Genomic DNA, 18731 nt, shown 5'->3' with positions numbered 1-18731 from the left:
CCTCTTGACCTCATCTTTGAGTGACCCTCGGAGCTGAAAACTCTCCCAGCTCCACTTAGCTAAGGCTTATGTTCTTAGAAAGAGCTTCCCGAAGCTCATGCCACTCGGGCAGTTGGTGCCCGCCCTGAGCCAGGAGGATCCAGAACTTCCACCAAGTGGTGAGGAAATAAACAAAAACACATGGGAGCCCAATCAGCCTTGGTCACAGTGAGCACCCATTTCTCTGTTTTCTCTCCGAGTGTCATTTAATTTTCTGGTCTGCCTATCAGATCATGAGACACCAGGAATGACCCCTGTTGGCCGAGAGATTGTGCCCAGAATCAGCCACGCTGTCTCCAGTGCGAGCACAGGTGGTGAGTTTAGGTCCTTGGGGACAAGGGACAAGCTGCCCCCGAGGCTCTGGACTTCCCTAGGACAAGGGTCTCTCCTACACCTGGCCCCTTTCCTTGGGCCCATGTCGAAAAGGGCATGGCTAAAGCTTGGGAACGTGATTCCCCAGAGGATCGGGGCAGAAAAAGAGAATGGATTCTCTCTGTCCAGACCAGCAGCTGGCTGGCATTCTCCTGAACCAAAGGACCCCATTTGTGTAAACATGTCCCTAAGGAAGGAACAGAAATGACAGAACAGGCACGCTAAGAGGATCTTCCTACTGTCCTACTGCAAGTAATAATTTATATTTAACAAGCAACAGAGAATGCTTGCTTCAGTTAGTTTACTGTATTTTGCCATTTGTCTCTCTTTCAATAGGGTTTTCCCCCCTTAATGGCAAACGGTCTCTTGGAGAATTATTTTTCTAATAAAATGTAAATAAGAGAAATTTTTACATTGTGTCACAGTGCAGCTTAGGAGGGACTCCAGGGTCGTCTGGATTATGGTTCAAAGACTTGTCTGGGTGACAGACCAAGGGCTGCAGTGATTTCTGCTGAGGAAATTACTAATGTTATTTAATTGCTTTCTATTTTCCCCCTGGAGAGTCATTCCACAAGCATTTAAAAACCACGCATATTTGTCATAGGGGTCCTTTAAACAGACTGAGCTTTCTGTCCAGTGGGGTTCCTCTCCTATAATGTCTCTTTACGTTACCAAAATCGAACAACAAATATTTACATTCACTGGAAGATTTGTGATGGGGCACGAGTGTTTTTGGTTTTTTTTAGATTAGCTAATTTAACAGGTGATAGGCAGTGATCTGAGAAATATTTTCCCCACCATCCACCCCATTTTCAGGTCATTTGCTGACCTAAGGAAGTTACTTCCCTTTTCTACTCATTGCCCTACAAAAATCCAGGCTAAGGCTGAGCACTCCATTTGGATGCGATAAATGAGTTCACTTGACAAGCCCCTCTCCCCTGGGTCTTGGGGCGGGGGCATCGGAGGGGCTAAAAATACATAAAATGCCAGCATCATTCTGGTACTTCGGTAACTTAAAAACATTTTTCTTATTAACAAGACCCAATCCCCCTCCCATCATCTGTCTCACCAGCATCCAGCTGAGAATTGGGATGCAAAGTTCTGTGTTTTCAGAGTTTTCAAAGGAAAACACTAAATCCAAAGATCACTCAAGACAGGGCAGTCAACAGAGAGACAAGGCGCAAAAATGGAGTAAAAGTGTGTTTGTTGTCAATGAGTCGCTCTGCTTGCGACTGCCGAACTTCCATTCACTGATGAATGGGAGGACAAAATGCGGAAGAGCTATACAAGGGGATACATATGTATATATTTTTTCACTGGCCACCACTTAAGAGTGATGTTAAGTTCCTATTCCTTTTTTTTTTTTTTTTTTAAGATTTTTTATTTATTAGGCTGAGAGAGAGAGATCACAAGTAGACAGAGTTCCTATTCCTGAAACGTAACCTGGCTGGGAAATGTAGGCCCTCAAACTGGGGGTGTGTTGAAACGAAGGAAACCAGAGAGTTGGATCTCCTCTTAAAGGAGCTGCTAACAGGCACTGTGGGGGTGGGATGGGCTCTGATGGAGCTCTGATGCCTTTCATTTAGGGAAGCCTGAGAAATGCAAATGTACAGTGGCTGGTTTGCTGAGATCTAGGGATAGAGGAACTCTCTCTCTCTCTCTCTCTCTCTCTCTCTCACACACACACACACACACACACGCGCGCGCGCGCGCGCGCGCTTTGACTAGAGCCATAGCCTCTCTTCATTTACCATTCTTGCTTTCCTTGAAAAATGGCTCATTTCCAGCAGGCCAATTTGCCTAGAAAAGCCCCCTGGATCTATGAAAAGCCATGAGTTTATCATGACATTCAGTGCAGAAAAAGCCTGACAAGTTCATCTGTCACCATTTGAGGCGGCCATTAAACCAACTTCTTAGTTTGAGAATTGGTATTTAAGAGGGAAGGAATTGAGCATGCCTACTGTCTTTTCAGGAATAACTGTGTTTAAGTGTAGCTGCAACTCATAAGGGAAAACCCTGCCCCCCCCCCCCAAATCCAACTCAGTGATGTAAGCCAACTTTTTCTCAGTAATATTGGGGAGAGGAGGAGGGGGGAGGGGGAGGGGCCAGCGAATTCACGAGGGAGGGATGATAGACTTTAAAGTTTCATTCTCATCTCCTGATAAAATTATCGAATGATCAGCTGGTACTAAAACCATCGGGGAAGGATGGGAGGGGCCCCATGTTTCCCTTTCCAGACTATTCTCCGGAGGAAAGAAGGACAAAGCTAATAATGGGGTATCAGATCACCATCACCTTAATCCACAACCTATGACACTGAACTTGAACCAAGCCTTCAGATCTACTTTCCAGTTTACAGAAATTACAAGAGATAGTGGGAAAACCACATGACACAAGGAAGCAATCAGACAAATGCATAGAGCAGGATATTCTGCAGGACAGATGGTTCTGTCTTCTCTACAAATCAATGTCCTGAGAAAGGTCTGGATTGAGAGAGAATTGAAAACAGATTCTGCGTACGGGCCTGGATGGGAGCCTGGTTTGTATAAAGCATCTGCGAAGGATGATTTGGGAAATCTCAGTATGACCAGGCATTAGGTGGCATTAAGGAACTGTAAATTTTGGTAACGTGTAATCACACGGACTTTAGCTGTGTAGAAAAATAATTAGTCTTTTGCAGAGATGCAAACTAAGTATCAGGTTAGGTAGGGGACACAATGTCATGACGCCCATAACTTTCTAAAGAATATTTCTGCGTAAAAAAATAAAGTGAGTTCAAAGAGAGTGATGCCCATCCGTGCACACCCATTAGGGTAGCTGTTCTCAAGACCAGAAAGTCACAAGTCTCCGCAAGGATGTGGAGACACTGGAGCCCTTGTGTACTCTTGGTGAGCATATAAAATGAAAAAATCATACGGCCACTATGGAAAATGGTATGGCAGTTCCTCAAAAAATGAGATGTACAATGACCGTATGAGCCAGCAGTTCCGATTCTGGGTGTACCTCTCTCAAAGATGAGGTTCACAGCAGCACGATTCACAGTAGTCAAAGCTGGAAGCAACCCGAGTGCCCACGGGTCGATGAACGAACAAACACAATGTGGTCTTTCCAGACACTGATGCATACTGTTAGCTTGAAAGGGGAAGGGGGGGGGGGCACCTGGGTGGCTCAGTGGGTTGAGCCTCTGCCTTTGGCTCAGGTCATGATCTCAGGGTCCTGGGATCGAGCCTGGCATCGGGCTTTCTGCTCAGCGAGGAGCCTGCTTCCCCTCTCTACTTGTGATCTCTCTCTCTCTCTCTCTCTGGCAAATAAATAAAAATAAAATAAAATAAAATGAAAGGGAACGGGGACTCAGACACCTGCTACAACCTGGATGAACCTCGAGGACATTAGGCTGAGTGAAATGAGCCACTCACACAAGGACTGACAGATATGATTCCACTAACATGAGGTACAGAATTCATAGAAATGGTAAGCAGAAGGGGAGTTGCCAGGGGCTGAGGGAGGAGGAATGGGGATTGAGTGTTCAAGGGGTCTAGAGTTTTACTTGCAGATGACAAAAAAAGCTCTGGTGAGGGACAGGAATGATGATTACATAACCATCAGAATGTACTTAATGCCACTGAACTGTATACCTTAAAAAGGGTCAGTCAATTTGGTTATATATTTTTTCCCACAATTAAAAAATATGATAAAAGTCAGGGTGCCTGGGTGGCTCAGTGGGTTAAGCCTCTGCCTTCGGTTCAGGTCATGATCTCAGGGTTCTGGGATCGAGTCCCGCATTGGGCTCTCTGCTCGGTGGGGAGCCTGCTTCCTCCTGTCTCTCTCTCTCTCTGCCTGCCTCTCTATCTACATGCGATCTCTCTCTGCAAATAAATAAATAATATCTTTTTAAAAATATGATAAAAAAAAAATCAAAGAAAAAAAAAAGAAAGCACACCCTCCCCCAGAAGGACAGATCAAGAGGGAACACTGAAACCCACAAGCCTCTGGGAGGTACCATCCCGTCCCATAAACATTAACCAAGACAGAACTGAATCTAAACCATCTCAACTCCCTTCAAAGTGTTTTGCTGTTTCGTTATTTACATGCATTGGTGGAGAAGGTCAGTGGTTTCGAGCAGGTTTTACTATAGCTTTCACTTCTCACCTACCTTCCTCACGTGTAATTAAAATTCCCCTCATCCCAGCAAATGCACCTGCCCTCATCACCTTTAGAACAAGAAGCCACGTTAAACAGTGCAAATATTTCACCTGTATTCACCTACTCTGCCCCGTTTTTCTCTCGAACATCTGAATTTGGAGAACACATTACCTGACAACATTGTCATTCGACAACACGCACATCCATCTTTCTAACAAAGGCAAACTGTAGAGCGGGGAGGACCAGGAGGGTTATTAAAGGGCATGACAACTTATTCCCCATGTCAATGATCAAGTATCCTCCTTTAAGAACGGGAAATATATGATGACATTCGACAAAAAGAAAAGTCTGAAGGATAGGCCATTGTTCCAGAAATAAAACCATGATAATGGCAGGCAATCACTTACAGCGGCTGCCTGGCTTTCTAATTACCCCACCAAAGGCAGGAGCCCACAATATTTCAATTGCTTTCCAAGAATTTGTCTTTGGCATTATTAACACAGACAGCTGAGCAGGTTATCAGACTAAGAAAGAAATCTTCGGCTGCAGACTTTAATTACAGGTTATTTCAGCTGAACGCTGACTTTTAAGTTCCAATAAAGCGGTTCTAAAATGACACAGATGTTGGCTGAGAAATTTCAGGTGAATTCTAAGTCCAGAGGGATAAAGAAGGAAGCTTAAATCTGAGGGACAAAAGGGTCCAGGAGTACCAAGGAGCACTGAACATCCCATTTAGCATTCCTTCAACAGTTGGCTGGGACTCGGATATAAAAGTTACAGTAAGGAGAGATCCACACTCTCACCAAAGAGACACAAGCCAGAGAAAGACAGCCAAGAGCCAGAAACGGATTCGGTCCAATTTCATCTTTTAGAAGTGCTAGGAAAACCCTGTGATTGAGTTCATTCATTCAACAAACATTTCCTGGGCCCTCGCAATCTGGGAGCACGCATGCATGACGGGATAACAAAAATGGAGAAGGAAAAAAATTAATAAGATGAGATCTAGTCTCGGGAAGCTGGTGGAGGCCATAAAATGCAGAGTAGCATAAAGACGTCCAGTGGAAAGAGAGACTGGGGAAGTACAGCCATCAGGATCTTGGCAGGAAACTGATGGCACCCCGGCGGCCTCACACTGGGTCATGGAGGAGAGTTTAACAGACTCGATCTACAGAGTGTAAGTAGGGTTAGAGAAACCTACAAGGTGTGGTGTTACACTCTGAGCCTAGTAACAGCCACAAGCCATTACTTCCCTTTGGCTGATGGGCCACAGGAGGGACCAGTTGCTGGAAATGCAGAAAAAAAAGCTGGAGAAGTCCACAAAATAGAAATTGTGGCCTTCAGAAGGAGGAAAGAACCAACATGACATGATCTCATGGAGAAGTAGCTGGGGTTATTAAATACCCCAACCTCTTTCTTCTCTTACATTCCCATCTCCTGCTGGAACCTCCCATTGGCTGAGCCCAACCAGAAGCCAGAGAAGCAGCCCACGGAACAGGCCAGAGAAGGCCAGAGAAGACCGGAGAGAGCTGGAGAGAGGATCTCTAGAGAGATAACTAGAAAACGTCCAGCCCCGGAAGCTTCCTGGTGAAGCAGGGGGTCGGCTGGGCTTAGAGGTGGAAATTCTGTAACTGGGGAATAAGAAGGGCATTTCTAGAAGGGGACTAGCATGAGCCAAGACCAAGTAAATGGAAAAATCTCGAGTCATTCAGTTCCCGGTGATGTTGAACAGAGGAGAGAAAATCTTGAGATTCTAAAGCACAACCACAGCTGAGGGCCTGGGCACGCCACAAGGACTTGGGACATGATTTCGAGAAGACAGAGACTCCCTGAAGGCCTGACAGGTTTATAGGCTGAATCGTATCTGCCCCAAAATTCGTATGACGAGGTCCCACCCCCAGGACCTCAAAAGGTGACACAGCGGCTTTACAGAAGTGATTCAGTTAAAAACAGGCTATTAGGACCCCAATTCAAGACCTCTAAAGACTGGTGTCTTTATAGAAAGAGGAAATTTGGGGACACCTGGGTGGCTCCGTTGGTTAAGTAGCTGCCTTCGGCTCAGGTCATGATCCCAGCATCCTGGGATTGAGTCCCACATTGGGCTCCTTGCTCGGCAGGGAGCCTGCTTCTCCCTCTGCCTCTGCTGCCACTCTGTCTGCTTGTGCTCACTCTCGCTCTCTCTCTCTCTGACAAATAAATAAATAAAATCTAAAAAAAAAAAGAAAGGAAATTTGGACACAGACACGTATATGGCAGAGAAAAAATGTGAAGACACAGCAAGAAGACAGGACTCTTGGCTACTAAAAGCCAGCAGCTAAAGCCACAGTTCTGTCCTGCCTACATCTCATGTGTGGTGTTTCTCTAGCAACTTCTACTGTCTGGCTTGGGTTCACTCCACCAAAAAAGGAGGGCTCCGATGGGATCCTTGTCATCCAGCTCACCCATAGGGACCACGACACTCGGGTTCGGCCACTAACAAATCTGGAATTGGAGCTCCAAAAACTGGTCCAGACCCCTGGGTCCCAGCTTCCCCCTTCACCTTCGATGATTTTCTTCCAGTTGGATTTTTCTGCTTGTTGCTGCTGTATACAACACTCTTCAGAGTAAGAAGGCCACGTTTGTGGGTATTCTTTGATCACAGGTTTTTGCTGCCCTCCTGAGAAGGTGCTGGACTTCACAAATGACTCAGCAGTCACCGAGGAAAACCCCGGGGATTCCAGACGGGGGCCCCAGATTGTTTTTCCCTTGGTTCCTCTCACTGTGTCCTCTCCACCATCCACTTGCTTCTCTTGCCTTCCTTTGCTCTGCTGGTGCTGGAGCTCCCACGGCTGGCCCCGTCCTTCCCTGAGCATTACACATGCCCAATCTTGGAAGCTGCCCTCCCCTGGATTTGTCCTGCTCTCAGGAAGCTGGAAGGACTGGACCCCCCCCCCCCTCCCCTGTAGCCTCAGCAGCTTCAAACCCTTGACGCGATAGTCTAAGGCAACAGTCACCCACAGTGCCTAGGGCTTCTCCTTTCGGGGGAGTAAGGAACGGACACGGGAGAAGCCCTTTCCTAAACCAGCCACTTCGGCATAGCCACGACTACTTTGGGGAGATGAAGCCACTAAGGTCTTTGCTTGAGATGGAGCTGCTGCACCAGCCAACAATCACGGAAGCATGGGAAATGTCTAAACTATTCACTCCCCTCCCCGGCTCCAGGCCCTTCCTCCTGTGTCCTCTATTTCTACAGGGAGCATCACGAACCTTCTGGGAGGGCAGACGCAGGGTCACCATTAACCTCTAAGTCACAATTACAAAAAATGACAACAGGTATCCCTGACCAATGGCCTACAGTCCGCATCTCACAGCAATTCTGCAGGAAGGGCATTATGAGTCCTTTGTTACAGATGAGTAAACTGAGGCTCAGACTTGTCCACAACCACAGGGCTAGTTTGTGGCAAAGCCAGGGTTTAATCCCCAGAGGCCCCTGGCCCCAGAGCCCCTCCTAGTCCTGCATGAGACTTACCTGCAAAGTGTTAAGAAAGGGTAGGTTCTCAGGCCCCACCCCAAACCTCCAGAATCCAGGCCAGGCCCAGGAAGCTGGTTGCTTGTTTTTTCTTTTTTTGTTGTTTTTTTACCAAGTTCCCCAGGTGACGCTGATGCCGCTGATGCCGCTGATGCCGCTAGCCCGAGGACTGGCTCTCCTTAGAAGCCTTTCTGGGAAACTACCTGGCCCCAATGTGACAACAATAAAAGGCCTTCCTTATCTTCATCCTCCTACTCCTCCTCCTCCTCCTCCCCAACTTCATTACTGCAGGGGTGACAGGAGTTGAAAGCAGGGCAGAGAAAGAACAGGAAGTACACGGGCCCCTTTTTACCGAATTATGGGCCTCGCCTTCAGGTAAAGGCTGTGTGTCACTCCAGGGGGACCCCACACTTCTCAGGCTTCCCAGATCTCAATGACCAACTACAGAGGAAGAGGAAGAGAAACAAAGTAGAATCAGGGGTAATAAGGCATCAGGTGTGTGTGTGTGTGTGTGTGTGTGTGTGTGTGTGTGTGTGATTTCCTGCCCTGGTTCCTGTGTGGCCCCATAATGTCCCTGTAAGGAAGCCAGTCCTATAACTGAAAAGGGCTGTCCCATGTCCCCTATCTGGGCACTTGTTCACACCTACTCTAGCCTCTGCTCCTACCGTCCAGAAAAACTGCCAGTTGAAATTCAAGTGGCAGCCGGGTTTGGCCTCTTGAGATAATGGATTAAGAATAAGCAGCAGGGGGCGCCTGGGTGGCTCAGTGGGTTAGGCTGCTGCCTTCGGCTCAGGTCATGATCTCAGGGTCCTGGGATCGAGTCCCACATCAGGCTCTCTGCTCAGTGGGGAGCCTGCTTCCCTCTCTCTCTGCCTGCCTCTCTGCCTACTTGTCATCTCTCTCTGTCAAATAAATAAATAAAATCTTTAAAAAAAAAAAAAAAAAGAATAAGAAGCAGGATGTAGGGATGCCTGGGTGGCTCCGTTGGTTAAGCATCTGCCTTCGGCTCAGGTCATGACCCCGGGGTCCTGGGATCGAGTCCCACATCGGGCTTCCTGCTCAGTGGGGAGCCTGCTTCTCCTTCTGCCTGCTGCTCCCCTGTTTATGCTCAGTCTCTCCCTCTCTGAGAGGGAGAAGGATTTTAAATAAAATCTTTAAAAAAAAAAAAAAAGGACGAAGCAGGACATATCCATGGGCTCACCCTCCAGACCTCCAGAGAAGGCTGTGCCCCGTTCTCCTCTCCTTCCTCAGTTTCCCTCTCTGTGAATGACCCATCAAGCTAGCTGGGTAGAAGTGTCTGGCTGGGGAGCAGAAGGCTGGCTTGCTTAATAAGGGTGAGGTCAGAGGTCGGGCCTCAAATAAGTTCAGTTCCCCTTGGCTTGGTTCTAAGGTCACAGACAGGCCCCCCAAATCCTGCCACCTGGTCATAAAAGAAGTGTAGATGGATCAAAACAAATCCATCACCGCTGGTGGAAACAGCCAATCAATGACGACGGACGGAGGTTCAGTAGCATCTTTGAGAGACGCGGCATCAGAAATGACCTCCCCGCACCTAATCAGTTCCAGAAAAGGACTTTGTTCTCCGGGAGGCAAGGTGGGAGATCAAAGCATTTCTTGCTAATCATCATTTAGCATTAATTACTTGTTAAGTAACCTGACCCAGACCCAATGCCGCTCCCTACCTCGCATCCTGACAGCCTCAACGAGCACCCTTGATCTTTCAACCCAGCCTGCATCAAATTGGGAGCCGGCGACTGCAGACCTGGGAACGGTGAGACCCCGGCGGCCCGGGCAGTCAGTCGTTCACTCACTTCTCCTTTTCCTGTTAACTTTTTAACCCCACCAGCCGGGAAACGCAGACCTAGAGCCGCGCGGCTCCCCTCCCCCTCCCCCTCCCCTCTGCCACATTCCCCTGAGTTCCCCAGATCTGGGGACCAACACCGCATATTCACAAGTTGCAGGGCCCAGGGCGTACCAGCGTCCCTCTCTGGGTCCCCCCTCTCAGCCGCACCCACGGAGGTAACACTATCTGTGCCTCCCAGCCTCGCTGGGAGGATCAAATACAATGGAAAGAAGGCATCTGAAGATGGGTGCAGGGGTGCCTGGGGGGGTTAAAGCCTCTGCCTTCGGCTCGGGTCATGATCTCAGGGTCCTGGGATGGAGCCCCGCATCGGGCTCTCTGCTCCACAGGGAGCCTGCTTCCTCCTCTCTCTACCTGCCTCTCTGCCTACTTGTGATCTTTGTCTGTCAAATAAATAAACAAAATCTTTAAAAATAAATAAATAAATAAATAAAGAGGGGTGCATACATCCAGGTGGAATGCCCAGTCGGCTTTGGATGGCACTGGTGGTCATTTATTTCTAGAGTGGGGGTCCACGGTATTCGTTATTATATTACTGACATCATTTTGTGGCTCTGAAATCATGTATGATAAATGCTAAGAGCTGAATGGTGTTCCCCACCGCCGCCCCTCCTGCCGCCCGGACCACCACCAGATTCTCACATGGAAGCCCTGACCCTCCCCAGGACCTCAGAATGTGGGCACCTGGAGATAAAGTCTTTCCAGAAGTAACGGAGTTAAAGCTAGGGTGGGTCCTGATTCAGCGGGACTGGTGTCTTCTGAGATTAGGACACAGACGCCCAGGAGGTCAGACCATGTGACAATATAGAGACACCGACTATCCACAAGTCCAGGAGACGGTCCCCAGAAGACATATATCCTGCCAACTGACATCTTGTTCTCAGACTTCTGGCCTCCAGACCTGTGGGAAAATGAACTTCTGCCCTCTGAACCACGCACACGGAGTGCAGCTCTCTGTGAGGGCAGCCCTTGCAAACTCCTACGAGAAGCTTCCAGTGAGTTTGAGAAATCATAAAGTAAATTGAAAAGAAAAAGGGCTCTCAACAAAAAGACGGATAATACGCATTGGCGAAGCTGTGGGTAAACTGAAAGGCTCGCACGTTGCTGGTGGGAATGCAAAAGGGCGCAGCCGCTCTGGAAAATAGTCTGGCGGTTCCTCACACAGTTAAACACAGCGTTACTGTGGGATCAGTCAGTGCTCAAGGCACCTGCTCAAGAGACATGAAAACCTGTGCCATGTAAAAACGTGTGCATGCATGTTCACAGCATTATTACCCACGACAGCCAAATGGTGGGAACAGCCCAAATGTCCTGTAACCGGTGAATGGATAAACCAAGCACGGTAGACAAGCATAATGGAATACTATTCAGCCATAAAAAGGAAGTCCTGACAGAAGTGACCATGTGGGTGAAGCTTAAAAATATTATACTAAGTGCAAGAAGCCAATCACTAAAGGTCACATATCGGATAATTCCATTTACATGAAATGTCCAGAGCTCACAAAGCCACAGAGATGGAGAGATTAGTGGTTGCCAGGGCCTGGGGGAGGGGAAGATTTGAGGGTGGAGGTTGGGGGACTGACAGCTGATGGGATCTCCTTCAGAGGGTAGGAAAATGTTCTAAAATTAGATTGTGGGATAGTTGCGTCTCTCTCTGAATATACTGGATTTACCAAAAAGTGAGTTGTACACTTTAAGTGGGAGAACTGTACGGTAAGCATGTTATGTCTGTTTCATTATAAGGTTTCAAAAAGACCCACAGTGGTACTCCCCCAAAGTACTGTCAAATAGCAAATGCTCTCTCTTCACCCTTCACTTGTAGACACAAGTACGTGTATAGACACACACTGATCCTCCAAGAAAGCCTTAGGTAAGGGCTCCCCCCACCCCCCGCCCCCAGCCTGCTTCCTGCTTCCAGCCCTTTAGAGGAAAGGAGCAGAGGTGTGGTCTTTTTTGCTTTTTAAAATGCCGATCAGCCTCTCAGGAGTAAACTGGAGGGTCTCCACCACGGAGGACAGGACACCTTAGCAGTCCTGAAGTGACTTCCCCCTGAGAAGCTCATCTGGATCCATCCATGGATTTTGGGATTACACAGGGTAGTGGCAAATTTGTTTTTTGAAAAGCCCATGTTCTGCAAACCCTAATCCCTCCCCTGGAGCAATTCCTCAACTGGGAGGGAAGCAGGCAATGAGGCAAAGCCACGGTTTCCTCTTTGGGTTCAGGGCAGCTGTGGGGCCTCGAGGCATTGTTGCAGGGTGCTAGGTCTGCAAGCAGTTTGTGGGCTCAGAAATGCCAAATGCATTTAGTGCCCATGGAGGAGAAAGTGAACATTAAAACCCTATACACTTCCACAGATCTGGAAACCAAAGGCAGGGACTAGGAGGGCAAATCCTTTTTCACTTCTCCTATCACCTAAATTCCTACTAAGCTTCAAAGAGAATTAGATTTTACCTGCAAGGAAGAGGGACCCATTTCCCCAGCAGTTCCACATTTAGGAATATACCCTAAGAAGATAATCAAACAAGGGTGGAAGGAATAATCTAGAACTTCACTGCCCAACAAAAATATAAAGTCATGCATGTACTTTTACACTTTTTTGTAGCCACATTTAAAGAAGCAAAAAGAAAAAGATGAAATTAATATTAAAAACCCATTTTGTCTAACCAATATATCCAAAATATTATAATTTCCACTAGAGTTGCCAGAGGTAGCAAATAAAAATACAGGACATCCAAACAATGAATCTTGGAACACTACATATAAAACTAATGATGTACTGTAGGGTGACTAACATCATATTAAAAAGAAAAAAATACAGGACATCCAGTTAAATTTCAGATGAACAATGAATACTCTTTTCCAGCATAGGTATATCCCATGTGGTATGTGAGCTATACTTAAAAGTTTTACCTGTTGTTTATGTGATATTCAGTTAAATAGGCATTCTTTTTAAAATCTGGCAACCCTAATTTCAACAAGCAATCAACATAAAAAAATAAATGAATGAGTAATTTTACAGTGTTCTTCTTTGCACTTAAATCTTTGAAATCTATTGTGTATTTTACACTTAGAGCACATCTTGTTTGGGCTTGCCATATTTCAAGTGCTCAACAGCCATATAACCAGCAACTACCATTTGAAACAGCACAGATCTAGAAAGTTCCTCTAGATGTCTCTTATAACAGGAAAAAAAAAAATCAGAAAAAATACCCATCAGTCGAGAGGCCACTTAAGTCACAACGTTTAAAGAGCACTAACTACTGGTCAGTCCTTGTCCTAGGAACTTGCATGCATTGCTCTGTTTTTTGTTCTTTACAATTAACCAGAAACAAATTCAATAATGCACTATCTCATCTAGTCGTCCCAACAACCATTTGAAGGAGTTGCTGGCATAACCCCTTTTTACAGATGAGGAAAGCAAGGTTCAGGACATTTCTAGAACTTGCTCAAGAAAGTGGTAGGTCTGAGTGTGGACAGACAGGTTTGATACATACACGTCCCACCCTAGCACGGTCTTTGGAAGAAGGCACACCAAAATCTTACTGGACTTCTCCGGACTTTGAGATGGACACTGGCTAACAGTCTGGTCTCTGCTGTCACGCAGACTGATCATCCCACACTCGGCTCTGCCAAGTGCCCTCACAAGTGACTTGACCTTTGTAAACCTCTGTTTCCTCATCTGTAAAATGAGAGTCCCGAGTGTCTGCCCCACAGGGTTGCTGGCGTCTAAAGAAGATTAAGGGATGCAGATGACGAGGGAGAGCAACTTGCTTCTGGTAAGTCCCCTATCATTCTATCGGTACTATCATTCTCCCTAGGGTCTTTGTCCTTTCCAATTTGATTAGACTTTTCCAGGCTCAATCAAAATTAATGGGGAAAATTAAAAGAGGAAAAGAAAAATAAAAGAGAAAAAAGTTACTTTCAAAAGAGAGGAAACAGCCCCTGAAGCACCTGGAGGAAAAAGAGAAGGAGAAAAAAAAGAAAGGAGAGAAGGAAGAAGAGAAAGAACTCCCACCTAAGATAGGGAAAGGTGAGGAGGCATCGCTCCCCTACAGTTTTCTGAATGACCACCAGGGGGCACTGCCTGCAGTTTCCACAGCTTAGGGAAAATTGTTGCTTTCAAAAAACAAAAACTTGCAATAGACAAATCACCAAAACCATTCATCTTCATTGGGGTGCCCTCTGCCAGGAGTCCCCAGTGAAAAGCTGCCGACAGTCATCTTACAGGAGATGGGAAAGGCAGTGGGAGTGGTCTCCCGGCTGCAGGTGATCTGCGTCTTACCTTTGGCGTCTTCTTTGGCCAAGTGACTACAGGGACCCCAGTGATGGCCAGACTGGGGTCGTCATCCGCATGCTCCTTCAAGACATTCTGTGGCCAAACAAAGGAGTCATATTAGCCCGGAGTAGAGGGGAGGTTCCTGAAGGGGGCGAAGACTGTACCCAACCCAAAAAAGCCCTCTACTGAGTCAACAACCACCTTCACACTTAGTAGAAACCAAGTCACCAGGGCTCCTCAGAGGCCAGAAGACATGCAGTATCCCGCATTCCCCCCAAAATGTTTAAATAGCAAATCACGCGCCTCCCTATGACTCCCATGACTGTATCGCTCACTGATCATATTTAAACATCTGTCAACTTCAAACATTTGTCTAGAGCACCATGGGTCCTCACACCCACGATCTCATTCAGTCTCTACCAACAGCCCTTGGACTGGGCTGACCAGGGCATTGAGAGGCTCTAATGTACATAAACTTAAATACATATGCAGGGCAATGAAAAACAAAGCCAACCATGAGGTCTTGACACCTGTGAGACCTCTTTTCTTCCATGAACCAGCAAGCCATGTGTATTCTAATCCTGGTGCGTAAAGACATGTCACTGTTTATTCCAACAGGGGCCACAAACACAAGTAGATCCTTAATCTGGTGTGACCAAGGATGGAGCCATCTGACCAAAAAGTGGGCTATGACAGACATACCCCCGGGCTGTGCAGGGGTCTCCCACATGGGCAACGGTGTTCATATCTTTGTGGGTGGACTGAAGGCTTTCCAAGGGTAATGCTGACTCCACCAGATTTTGGCCTTAGAACCTCAACCAGGTGTAAGATTCCACTCCAACGAATTACCCCTAAGTTAGAGGTGAGGCAGTCAAGGCTCAGAAAGACTCAAAGGGCTTGGGTGCTGCTCTAGACCAGGAGGGCAGAGCCCCTGAACCCCACTCTCCAGCACCAGACTTCCCACCCCATGACCATTTCACATGTGGTTTTTTTGGATACACCCACAACATGCCATGAAAGAGCATTTAGGGACAAACAGATCTTCCACTGGCCTATTCTGCACTTGACCATGGGTGTCTGCATTGTGCAAAAACATTCCTACAGGGACATTTAAAAGCAGAGAAAGCTGCATAGTAGAACTTACCAGAAGGAGCAGAAGAGATCAAAAGAGAAATATAGGTAAAGATTACTTAAACTCACTTTTCCTAATCTATTCACCGGAAATGAAAGCAACTCACTTCTATTTTGTTCTATTGTCTTAGCTTTCTCATCATTCCACGGTTGCCAGATATTTCAAGATGTGCTTACTACGCTGGATCCACCTGTGGAACTCTCCTCTGCCCATGGGAGGTGGCAAACAGGACGGTGATCAAGGGTCAAACTTGGCGCTGTCTGGGTTCAATCCTCAGCCCACACAGCTCTCTCCAAGTCTAGCATCAATGTCGCTGATTTATAAACGCCGTTTATAGATGTCTTCATTTCACTGCTATATCCCAAGCTTCGCACAATGACTAACCTACAGTAAGCCTCCAGTAAATAACTTTAAAGCCACAAATCCCCAAAGAGGGACTTTCTACAAAATCCCTGACCAGTACTCCTCAAATCCGTCAAGCTCAACAAAACAAAACAAACCAAAAAAGTCTGAGAAACGTCACAGCCAAGAGGAGAAAAGGAGAAATGACAAATTCAGAGGTAGTGCTAGTGCTCTCTTGGGTGGGATCCCCAAATACACACTGGATTAAAAACTAAGGAAGTGTGAATAAACTCTAGACTTTAGTTAGCAATAATGTATCAATGTTGGTTTAATTGTAACCAATGTGCTCCACTAATATACCATGTTAATCCTAGGGGAGACTGTGGGGGGCGGGGGAGTGGAAACTGTATATTATCTGCAGAATTTTCCTGTCAATCTAACACCATTCTGAGACATAAAATCCTATCATAAAAAGCAATTTTTTAAAAATAGGTTCCGCACCCAGGGTAGAGCTCAACATGGGGCTTGAACTCATGATCCCAAGATCAAGAACTGAGCTGAGATCAAGAGTTAGATGTTCAACCGACTGAGCCACCCAGGCACCCTCTCAAATGCCAATCAGACAGCAGTAACAGCCACCATAAAGGAGAACAGAATTAGTAGGCTGCCAATTTTCCTAACGTGCATGCCGCATATTTAACAAGAAATACGACAGAAACGAACCAAGAACACAAGCATGATTCAGCTTCAGTTGTGGGCTACACGTGGGGGCATGAAAGAGGCTATCGAAGGCTGGGGATATGGGCAGGGGGAACGATCCATGCGTGGGGGGAGGAGGACTGTTTCACCACTGACATTGTTTAGAACTGCCATTTCCCAATGATGATAAAAAGTAGACCAAATTTTTTTTTTTTAGCAGTTTTGGTTTTGAATTAAATGGACCCCAGAGGGGTGCCTGGGTGGCTCAGTCGTTAGGCATCTGCCTTTAGCTCAGGTCATTATCCCAGGGTCCTGGGATGGAGCCAGACGTCGGGCTCCCTGCTCTGCAGGAAGCCTGCTTCTCCCTCTCCCACTCCCCCTGCTTATGTTCCTTCTCACTGAGTCTCTCTCTGTCAAATAAATAAATAAAATCTTAAAAAAAAAAAAATGGACCCCAGACATTGTACCCATTAGTACATGGACCCAAGTGGGTCATTCCCACTTGGTCTGCCACTTGGGATGGGTGGGACAGGCTAGGTGTGGGGGGGAAATGGAACCATCAGGAAGCAGGCACCATGTATTTTGTTGAATGAATGTACAAGGGTAGGATATATTGAGTGTTAGCTCTGGGCTGGGCACCGTAATAAATACGCCATATCTACTCTCTCATCCAACGCTATTAAACACATTGTGAAATGGACTGCCATCATTTCCAGAAGAGACTACTGGGGTGTAGGGGGTGAGGGAACGGTCTAAGACCACTAAGCCAGGAAGAGGTAGGGACCCCCAAATTCCACAACCTGTTCTCCAACCACGGTCGTACTCAACCTATCCCTCAAGAAGAGAGGGGGCCACATTCCTTAGCAGCATGACTCCCAACAGCCAAAGGACAATTGGAAACAACTCAGAGGATGGATGGATAGATAATATGAGGTCTATCCACGTGACAGAATATTACTCAGCTCAAAAAAGGATGGAAATCATGACATTGCTATAATATGGATGAACCTGGAGGACATTCTGTTGAGTCAGGTACAACTAGCATGTGATTCCACTTACATGAGCTCCCTAAAGCTGTCAGGTTCATACAAGCATAAAACAGAGTGGGGGCTGCCAGGGCTCTGGGAGGGAAAAGCAGGGAGTTGTTTAATGCTGCAAAACAGGGGCGCCTGGGTGGCTCAGTGGGTTAAAGCCTCTGCCTACGGCTCAGGTCATGATCCCAGGGTCCTGGGATCGAGCCCTGCACCGGGCTCTCTGCTCCGCAAGGAGCCTGCTTCCTCCTCTCTCTCTGCCCTACTTGTGATCTCTGTCTGTCAAATAAATAAAATCTTTAAAAAAAAATGCTGCAAAACACTGTAAACGTACTTCATGTCTTTGAATGGGAACTTAAAAAATGGTTAAAATGATAAATTTTATGTGATGTATGATTTACCATAATTTTAAAATTTTTAAAGGGTTTTATTTTTGTTTACATAGTCTCTACACCCAACGTGGGGCTGGAACTCATGACCCCAAGATCAAGAGTCACATGCTCTACCAACTGAGCCAGCCAGGCACCCCACACCTACCACAATTTTTTTTTTTAAAAAGGGAGGAGACAGTGGGGCAAAGTAATCCCTAAGGACTGGACTCAGAGGTTCTAGAAAGTACACATGGGAGAAATAATATCTCACAACTTAAGCTATTACTTTTATGCCTATGACAACACTGGTCCCAGAGTCAGAAGACATGGCTTCAAGTTCTGTACCTTGCAGACTATATGACCTTGAGGAAGCCACAGCTTAGAACAGTAATATCGACCCTTGACTTTACTCTGTGAAGTGAGATGTGATTTTACTACCCTTCTTAGGAGCATTCATGCTTGCTCTGGACTAATCCTCTCTGTGGGATACGGCTGAATCTCCTCCTTTCTCCCCAGAAGCAGAAACTAAAGTTCAGAGGGGTTAAGTGACGTGCCCAAGGTCACACAGCTGGAAGGTGACCAAACCTGACACTGACCAGGTCCATCTAACTACAAGCCCAGGTAGTAACGTCGGATAATAAAGCCTCAGGAAACCATTCCAGCAAACTCTGGGGCTGACCTATACCCCATTACTGAAAAACCAGGAGACAATCTGAGCTCACATTCACCATCTGATGAACAAATACAGAAGCGAGTCATCCTCGCCTATTCCTTACAAAACAGAGAACTCATTCAACCACTAACTCTACAAAACATTATTGAAACTTTGCCCCCATCACAGAGGGAAGACACACATGTGCCCAGTGAGGGCCTGCACAAGCACAAAATTCTGTTGACATTTCATGGTTCCTAACAGTCCATATGAAATTCATATGAATTTCTACAATACACCAGGATTTT

At 46.6% G+C, this 18731-nt stretch overlaps 1 protein-coding gene across 9 annotated transcripts in view; it reads right to left on the bottom strand.

Moving 5' to 3' along the window:
- The window catches only part of KDM2B (lysine demethylase 2B), a 122897-nt gene that overhangs the window by 34056 nt on the left and 70110 nt on the right, over nt 1-18731 (bottom strand). For all 9 annotated transcript variants that reach the window (XM_059408368.1, XM_059408369.1, XM_059408370.1 and 6 more), the window contains one exon: nt 14203-14289. In XM_059408368.1, the coding sequence (XP_059264351.1) occupies nt 14203-14289 (87 nt within the window). The remainder of the gene's footprint in view (nt 1-14202; nt 14290-18731) is intronic.

This window comes from Mustela nigripes, chromosome 8 (assembly GCF_022355385.1).
Source record: "Mustela nigripes isolate SB6536 chromosome 8, MUSNIG.SB6536, whole genome shotgun sequence".
Classification (NCBI taxonomy): Eukaryota; Metazoa; Chordata; class Mammalia; order Carnivora; family Mustelidae; genus Mustela; species Mustela nigripes.
Note: the sequence above shows the minus strand (reverse complement) of the source record. Positions and strands in the feature narration are given on the sequence as shown.